At 53.1% G+C, this 9330-nt stretch overlaps 1 protein-coding gene across 2 annotated transcripts in view; it reads right to left on the bottom strand.

Moving 5' to 3' along the window:
* The window catches only part of CDYL (chromodomain Y like), a 154392-nt gene that overhangs the window by 67793 nt on the left and 77269 nt on the right, over nt 1-9330 (bottom strand). Inside the window, exon 2 of one of the 2 annotated variants that reach the window (XM_024121695.3) lies at nt 2734-3397. The exons of the other annotated variant lie outside the window; for it this stretch is intronic. Coding sequence (XP_023977463.1) covers nt 2734-3397 — 664 coding nt within the window. The remainder of the gene's footprint in view (nt 1-2733; nt 3398-9330) is intronic. 2 annotated transcript variants of the gene reach the window in all.

Raw genomic sequence — 9330 nt, forward strand, 5'->3', positions numbered from 1 at the left:
AATCACTCCTGCCACGCACAGGCCCTGCTCTGGCCGCGGGGAGGCTCAGCCCTGCAAGACAACATCCCTCCCGAAGCCCACAGTCCAGTGGCAGGAAGAACGAAAGCATCTTCCACGCAGGAGGGTGACAGGAAGCAAAGACACCCAGTGACCCTGACAAGCGTCCAGGACACCACTGCAAGCCTGGTCCACCGCGGCCTTAAAGACATTCCCGAGGGGCTGCCGGACTTGCTCCCGTCTAAGTGGGGAGGAGATTCTCAACCTGTATGGCACCCGGGTGGGCAGGAGAGAAGGGTGGTCACAGGGGGCCTTGGAAACGTATGTTACTCTCACCCAAATCAACTACCTCCGCAGAACAAGATAAAATCATTTAAGATTTTACACTTACACGCCCCCTGTGGTTTTAACCACAGACACCCTTATAGACACTGAAAAATTTCTGAAATGGCTACGAGTGATAAAAAAAAGGAAGTCACCCACTTTTTATTTAAATAGAAGCCACAGCCCTCCTTATATACAAAATTGAGGGCTTCTGCTGAGGGCAGCCAACCCTGCAGAACCGTGCTGAGAGCAGAATGTGGGAACTTAAGAGTCAAAATAGTTTTGAAAATTATGGGTCCCCTCCGGCCAGAAAACGTATGTACACCCAAGCTCTGTGGACAATCAAAGGGGAACCCCAGGATCTGAGGCCTGTGTGCGCCCCCCTCAGGACCAAGGCTTCCCAGAGCAGGGTGAGCAAACTTCTTCCGTTCAAAGCCAAACGGCCCACCTTCAGCCTGCGGGCTACACAGTCTCGTCTCAACGATTCAACTCTGTCCCTGCAGGTGGAAGGCAGCCAGACTGTCGGTGAACGAACGAACGTGCCTGTGTTCCAGTAACACTTTGTGGAACAGAAATCTGAATTTCTTCTGTTTTCACGGATCGTGAAATATCATTCTTCTTGATTTTTTCGAACATCAGAAAGTGCGACAACCACTCTTAGCTCCCAGGCCCCACAGGGCTGGGCCCGCGGGCTGCAGTTTGGCGGCACGGGCCCAGGCCTCGTCTGCAGCACCAGAGCCCAGGCGGCACCTGGCCCGAGTGTGCGGTGAAGCAGGAGACGTTTCTTTCCCTGGTGAGGGTGGCCGGCAGTGGCGAGGAGGACACAGGGTGGGGACTAAGAGACGTGCTGATTCCCGCCCGGCCTGAGCACCCCCGCCTCTCCGGACTTGACCCCCGTCTGTCAAGTGGAGCCTCCGACTAGCGGGCTGTCGGGCCTCGTCTGCCTCCGAGCCTCTATGCCCCCTCCTCGCGCCGAGGTCGGAGGGCTGTCTCTGGGAGCAGGTCAGCTCTGCGGACGAGCTCCAGGCGAAGGCCAAGGGCAGGGGCAGCAGCGTGGGGGCAGAGCGCGTGTCTGAGAAACGCTGGCGAGAGGCCCCTTTACTGTGCAAAGGGGGCCCTGACTTCAGTCACATCCCCCCCCCGCCCCGCCCGCCCCGTGACCCAGGGCCCAAGACCAAGCCTGCGGGACGCACCACAGCAAGACGGCAGAGCGGTGTCTCAGGGGAACATTCCTCTGGAGGAGAAGAGCGCCCCAAACAAACCACGTCACTTTTCCTCGTTTCGTATTTTTCTACTAAGCGTGGGCTGAGGGAGACGCCCACAGGTACGGAGACTGTCCCACTCCTGCAACACGGAGGGCGAGGGGGCACGAGTGACAAAGGGACACGGGAGCGGGTGGCTCTCGGACCAGAAGGAAGAGCAGTGTCCACGAGGCGAAGAAGGAACAGGGCAGAAGAGAGCAGGTGCCCCGACAGGGAGAGGGAGCTGGGCAGGCAGGGAGGGCCGCGTGCAGACTCGGAGCCGCCTGCCCACTAGGTGCAGCAGCTGGCGACCCGGGATCGCGCCCCCGTCCCAGAATCTCAGCAAATGGATGGCAGCCGCCAAGAGGCGGGGAGCAGGGGGGCCAGGAAGACAGCAGGCAGGTATACCTACCGGGAGGTGAGGCATAACGTCAGAGAAGACGTAACAGAATATTCTAGAAGAAGCGGCGGCTCGCCAGGCACAGGAAAAGGGCAGGGAAGGCAGCTGTCCATGCTGACCCCCAGGTGTGCTGCCCTGGGGTCGGGGAGGCCACGGGATGACCACCCAAGCTGCAGCGTCAGGGTCGGGAACAGGGTAAAAGCAGAACAGAAAAGAGCACCCACCATGAACGGACTCGTGCCCTGAAAACGGGATCCCAACGGGTGACTATTTGAGAGAGACCAGTCGAAGTCCCCAAGGCTCTTCGGTCATCCGTATCCTCCCTGAAAGGCACTTCTGGTTATTTAGACGGGTTAGCACAACAAGAACCAGGGCTTCTGATCAATACCGGTCACACTTGGAAAATTCAGATGGACTCCCAACATGAGACCCGGTGTCCAAGAGATGCATAAAGGTAGAAACTAGCTGTAAAAAACCAACCAACCAACCAACCAACCAACCCAGCCATCACCTACTCAGAGTGGGACACTGTTTAAATCAAGTCAACGTGGTGGTCCAATCTGTGGACGGCCAATGAAACAGACACAGTCAGCACGGACCTCAGACGTCAATGTCAAAGGCTTCAAGGAGAGAAAGCGGGGGCTGGCGAAACCCCTCCAGGGTTCCCGCAGACAGACATCTGTCAGGAACGGAGCCCCCAGGAGCCCCGGGGCTCACACCAGCCTGCCCTCCGGGGCAGGGACCCCGCGCCCCTCCAAGACCGTCACTCACCTTTCCCGTTCACGGCCAGCCCCGTGGCCATGGCCGCGGTCGCGGGGCCGGACAGCTGCGGCGCCAGCGGGTGTATCCGGGGCCGGCTCCCCATCCGCGCCCGCTCGGCGCCGGGGCCCGGCAGAGCTCCGACGGGCCTTTCGGCCGCCCCCTCCGGCGCCGCCGTGCCCCGCCCCTGCTCGGCGGGGTCCGGTTTCTCGGGGCGCTCGTTCTGAAAGCCGTCCCCCGCGGTCCTGCTCTTGGTGGGGCTCTTGGGCACGAGGATCTTTATCCCCGACCTGGCCAGGTCCATGTTCTTCCGGTTCGCGAGGGGCGGGGCTGGGTTCCTCCTGAGCTTCTGGCCGGCGGCGAACAGCGGGCTGGCCTTGGGTTCGTGCTCTTTGCCGACCACCAGCGATTTCGGGGGGGCCTTGGAGAAGCTGCTGTTGGTGGATCTGGAAATCTGCTTCCTAGCGTTGCTCGGGGAGGTCCGACTGGCCCTGGTGAAGGGGCCCTCCTTCTGCTTCTCCGCGTGGCGCCTGTTGAAGTCGAGGATGTACTCCTCGCAGTTCACCAGGTGCTGCTCTGGCTCCCAGGTGTCATCCTCGCTGTCGTAGCCCTTCCAGCGGACCAAATACTCCGTCTTCCCTTTTTTGTTTTTCCTCTTGTCAACGATTCTTTCAACCTGTTTACGGAGGAAAAGAGAAAAGTATCAACGTAGTATCTGGAAAACAAGGTGCAAGCGTAGTAATAACGGAACATCAAAAATAATAAAAACCGCAACAGGTGGTGCACGTGATCGTCTCTTCCCGAGCCAAACCGTCTGAAACAGAAGAGTAACAGAACATTCGGGGTTTTAGCGATTTCCTTGAAACTAAGTCAAACAAAATGCTAAAACTTTATGCTCAGAATATATGGCTCCGTTAGGTAGCTTGTTTTTTTGTGATTCAAGAGAGGCTCTCTTTTTATTTTTTATATCGAACGCCGACCACCTGAGCTGGTTTTCACAGTCACAACTGGAGCAGTGCTGGGCATCTCCAGCCTTCTGCCTGGTCATCCTGTTACCAACAACAGGCAGCCACGAAACAGCACGGCTGCGGTCCAGGCCGAGCTCTGAGGGGGCACCGGCCCACGCACCGAGGAAACAGGGTCGGTACTGACAGCGTCACCTAGAAGCGCTCGGTTAAAAGGAAAAAGGTCAACAGAGGACTTAACGCTTTACTGGTAATAAAATGGTGAAGAAGGGTCAGGTTATTTACCTTTAAAACTTGGTTTTAACTAGTGTGAACCAACATCTTTAAAGGAAGATGCTGTCAGTCTTTGAATTTGATGATCAACACATCCCATATCAAATTTATGAATTTACACAACCTTGGCATGAAACGTACTGTTAGTTATTACCGTGACAAATTCCACTGCCTTAACTGACATCCTAAGGGTAGGTGGGAGAGCGTCTATGACTCGTGGGAACAATCGTTTCACATAATGTCCCCCAAGTTATTGGGGAAATGCAATCTGTGGCTACCTCTCCAGTCAACACAGAAACCACCGGCCTGCTTCCCCAGTGGCAGCAGGTACCTCGTACCTCGCAGGCAGAGGCCTGGGCCACACGGCAGGCAGCTCTTTAACCAAGGAGACAGGGTCTAGGCCATTATCAGGGTCTTCAGCAAGCTTCGGCAAAGCGACAGGTTAGGCCAGCTGACACAACGGTGTACCTAGTTCTCCATCAAGCCAAAACAGCAGAAGCTGAGTACAGCTGCAGACGCTGGAGGGGAGTGGGGAACACCTTGCACCCCAGCATCTGCCCTACTGTCAAAATACCCCCCAAACTCGCCAGCATACCTACCTGGGATGTAGAGAATGAAAGCCCCGAACTACAGAAGAGCCTAAAGTTAAATGCACATTACTGCCTCTGGGCGACAAGGATTAGGGGAAGGAAAGGCCTGGTTTCAGAAGGCGGGTTTCACGCCAGGCAGACCCCGCGTCACAGCGGCGTCAGGCCTGCACGGTGGGCCCTCATGGTCCAGGCTGCAGCGCGGGGAGCTTTCAAAGTGATTTTCTCCCATTCCTCTGCTTGTGAAGAGTTGCGTTTAAGGGTGTAAGTATTTCCATGTAAAACACACGTTTCTGGAAAATTCCACGCCAATCGATTTCATGGCAGAAATAACTTAAAAGTTTTAGATACGGCGGTAAAGAGATTCTCTCTTAACAGCTAACAACGTTGTTTAATACTTGGTTTCTTTCTAAATCAACTTCCACCCCAGCAGCATGAGGGAGGCTGGACCAGGGTGGCCCATCTTCCTTTCGCCCGTTTCCTTCAAGCTGCACAGGGCTCTGGTCAGGGAGGACAGATCTCCTCCCCCGACCCCCGTGAATGGCTGGTGCTCCCTGCAGGCCGGCCCCCCACAGGCTGCACCGCGTGCGCACTCGGCGGCCAGGCTCTGCTCGGACACCGAGTGGAGCGGGGACGAGGCGCGCACAGGAGACCAGGGCTTGGAAGGGGCCGCGTGGGGCCCGACCACGCCGCCGCACCACTGGGCACGAGAGCAGCCACAGGTGCCACGGAAACAACACTTACGCGCACTGAAGTGAGGGTTTTGTCATTTTCACGCGTCCTAAAATAGGGAACCTCTGATTTTCTCCAACTATTTAAAACCTGTGGAAACCATTCTTGCAGCTGGCCTGCAGGTCCCAGCTCACAAGCCCACAGTAGACGGGGAAGGAAGAGCGGGCACTCGGGGCGCACGTGCTGCTCTGCTCACTCTCGCGGGGACGTGGCTGCAAGCTGACAACACGTGTGGCCGACACGGGGACACAAACACGAAGTGGCGGGTCTACGAGAGCCACACTGGGCACGGGACACACAGCGTGGGAGGTTCAGGCCCCTAACACCAACTTCACACCAAGCTGGGACACCCGTCCTTCAAGGACAAATGTCCTCCCTCCTTTGAAAGCGTTAAAGTAAAAGTCCTGTTCATCCCTAGTCTGAGTGGCTAAATTAATCTCCCATAAAAAGGCATATCACCCGGATTCAACAGGATTTTACTAGGATATAAGCTTCAAGGGATTTCCAGAGCTCTTCTGTGATGAGGGAGGAAGACCTGATCACAAGACAACGCATGAAGAGATCTTTCTTTGGGTTTTCAGTCCCTTCCTCCTGAGAGCCACCCCGTAACCGGTTCTGAAAACTAGTATCGACAAACTGCCTTTCTTAAAGTATACGTGGGTATCCACTTCTAGTTACAGAATCTCGATGTAAAGAATTTTATAAAGCATATTCTTCATAAAAGCACAGAATTACAGACAAGAGTTCTTTTTGTTAGGATTTCCTTCTAAAACTCAATCTAAAACACCCCAAACGTGAAAGAAGTAAAACCAGGCTTTCCTGAACATAGCAAAGTCCTCTGATGGTTTCCAGAGCAGTAAAATTAGTCAAAAAGGGTCATTCCAAACACCCAACGCACTCCACCGACCTCGGAGCACGCCACAATCTCGGGGCCCAGGAAGGTGCTGGGATGGCCTGGGGGTCGCACAAGACAGAAAGAAGAGCATGGACGAAGGTTCGCTAACCTATGAACAAAAACCCACGGAGAAACCCACTGTGGTTAAAGAGCTCAGTAAGAGAAGGAAGAAAGTTACTCTGCTATTGCTGCAGTTAAAATACCGAACAGCCTGAGAAATAAGGCATGCAAACATATCCGCTTACAAGAAGAAGACCAAAGTTGCACCACCATCAATAACTGTGCCAGCGGCCCTGCTGATGGCAAATACTTGCTGTGATCCCTCCCGGAACACTGGGCTTCCAGGATAACTTTGCAACCAGAAGTAAGGCTGAAGGCTTTTCTCAGGTTTGAGTCGTACACCAATGCCTGGGTAACCTGGAACAACAGAGCATCACCATGGAAAAAAGAATACGTAAAACCCTGCTTATGTCCAAGAATTCTGGTGGACCTTCGAAGCAACAGATGAGGAAGACAGGTGTTTCACCAGTCACGTGAAAGGTGTGTTAACTATTAAGAACAGGAAAAGTTGCCTTAACTACTAAGAACAGTTGTTAACTATTAAAAACACAGGCAGATACATTGTTCCACTGGAAGAAAGAGAGGAATATACACATGACTATCTGACGACATTGGAAGGAAACCAAAAGCCCACAGAACCGAGGGGACTGGACCCTTGAAACAAGGGACCCCAATGGCTCGTACATCCCCAGAACTCGGAAGAAAGCACAGTCTCTCCCTCATTTTTTTTTTTTTTTTTTTTTTTTTGGCCGCACCACGAGGCATGCAGGATCTTAGTTCCCCCAACAGGGCTCGAACCCGTGCCCCCGGCAGTGAGGGCTCGGGGTCCTAACCGCTGGACGGCCAGGGAAGTCCCAGAAAGCACAGTTTTAGAGGCTTCAGGTGCCAGATGGTGGAGTCAGGAGTGGGAGGGGAGGAGATCACAGACAGGAAGGCCCCACAGAAGGGGAGCCGCCAAAATAACGCCCAACCCCTTCAAACCCTGGGCGGCCTCCTGCGGTGCCGCCAGGGAAAGCAACACCTGGTGCGTTGGGGGCCCCCCAGACCACCTCCAGCGCAAAACACTGGGCCTTTCACTGTCACCTCCCCATGGACCCGAGGTCGGCATGACAGTCGGTGCTAGAGCCACCTATCCTGCTGTACCAAGGCCCCACTCATCTCCCAAGGGAACCACTCAAGGTCCTAACAGCCTGCCTGCCTCTGCCTACGGTGGTTGGGACCTTCCTGCTTTCACTCTGAGAAACACTGGGCCACGTGCCACCAAACTGGTGAGCACATCCTCCCGCCCAGAGAAGAGTCGGCCACCAAGGGAGCCGTGTCTGGCAGCCGTGTCCACACAGGACCACGTGGTGGGGAGTCAGTCTGTAACCATCGTCATTTCTCCTCGTCGTCAGGCCACAAAGCGGGGAACCATTTACTGCCAGGACGATGAGCTGGTCGACACAGCGAGCCATTGATCTCCACGGATTTTCCTCATATCTCACCAAGGGACCCATGAGGCTTTCATCCTCTCCTCTGAGAAAACCACATCCTTGTCAGTTTCCCATCATCGTAAGTGAAACTCAAGAACCGTGACGTGTCTGTGATTTCACCCCATCTGCAAGCTATCACGCGAGTCTGCACTCTTTCATAGATGTGGCAAAGGCAAGAGCCCTGATCACAGACAGAGGACTCTGTTCCTCAGCAGCTGCAGCAGCCAGAGGACCAGCATGTCCTTGCCCCAGTCCCCACAGGACGACACAGACGGCCAGGTGAGACCCATGCACACAGCGGGTGATGTTACAGGACAGGAAACCAGTCTTTTATGATGGGCCGTGAGCATGCCTACCCCGACCTCTGGCAGGAGAAACTATGGCTGTCTTCTAAACAAACATCCTTGGACAGCCCTGAAAGATGTTCAAGGCGGGGCAGCGGGGGGAGAGGGAGGGAGCAACTGGATGAAGGTGGCCAAAAGGCGCAGACTTCCAGTTATAAAATACATAAGTTCCGGCCATGTTCAGCAAGGCAGCTGTAGTTCACACTGCTCTATGGTATATCTGAAGTTGCTAAGAAAGTAACCCTAAATGTTATCATCACAAGGAAAAAAACACTTCTCTCTCTTTTTCTCTTTTAATCATATGAGATGATGGATGTTAACTCATTACGGTGATCATCTGGCAACATACGTAAGTCAAGTCATTATACTGTACACCCTAAACTTACATGGTTCTGTGTGTCAATTATATATGATAAAACTTAAAGGAAAAAATCGATGTTCATGAATTCAGAGTAAATATTGTTAAAAATTAAAATTTCCCAAATATATCTATAGACACAAGACAAGCCCAATAATAATCCCAGCATGATTTTATGTGGAAACTGCAGAGATCTGATCGTTTACATGGAAAGGCAACAAACCTGAAGAGCAACCCAGAGCAACCCTGAAAAAGAACTGACTGGAAGACTCACAGAGCCATGCTTCAAGACCCTCTCCAAGGACCAAGAGATTCCCAACAGTGTGGTACCTCCACAGGACGTACAGGGGATCGATGGAATAGAGGAGAGAGCGAGCCCAGAAGCAGACCCTCACTTAAACTGGCCACATGATGGAGTGAGTGACTGATTTTTGGTGACAAAGGCTTCCAAAGCAATCCACTTGTCTTTTCAATAAATACTGCTGGAATACTGGCTATCCATACGTAAAAAAAGTGAACCATAACCCTTATCCCAACCTTTACACACAGAAATTAATTCAAGATGTATTTTAGGCCCAATTATAAAAGCTCTTATTTGAAGCTTTCATAGCAAAACACAGGACATCATCTTTGTGACTTAGGGGCAGGCAAAGGTTCTTTCGGTCACAAAAAGCAATAACCACGAAAGAAAGAAAACTGATACATGAGACTTCATCAAAAAACAATGTCAAGAAAATGTATAAACACGCCACAGATTGGCACATAATATCCATAAAAAATATCTTCAAGGACTGGTCCCTAAGACTAATAAAGAATTCCTAGAATTCAATAATGAAAGGACCAAAATGTAATTTAAAAGCGGGCAGGGCTCCCCTGGTGGCGCAGTGGTTGAGAGTCCGCCTGCCGATGCAGGGGACGCGGGT

This window comes from Physeter macrocephalus, chromosome 18 (assembly GCF_002837175.3).
Source record: "Physeter macrocephalus isolate SW-GA chromosome 18, ASM283717v5, whole genome shotgun sequence".
In the NCBI taxonomy this organism is placed as follows: domain Eukaryota; kingdom Metazoa; phylum Chordata; class Mammalia; order Artiodactyla; family Physeteridae; genus Physeter; species Physeter macrocephalus.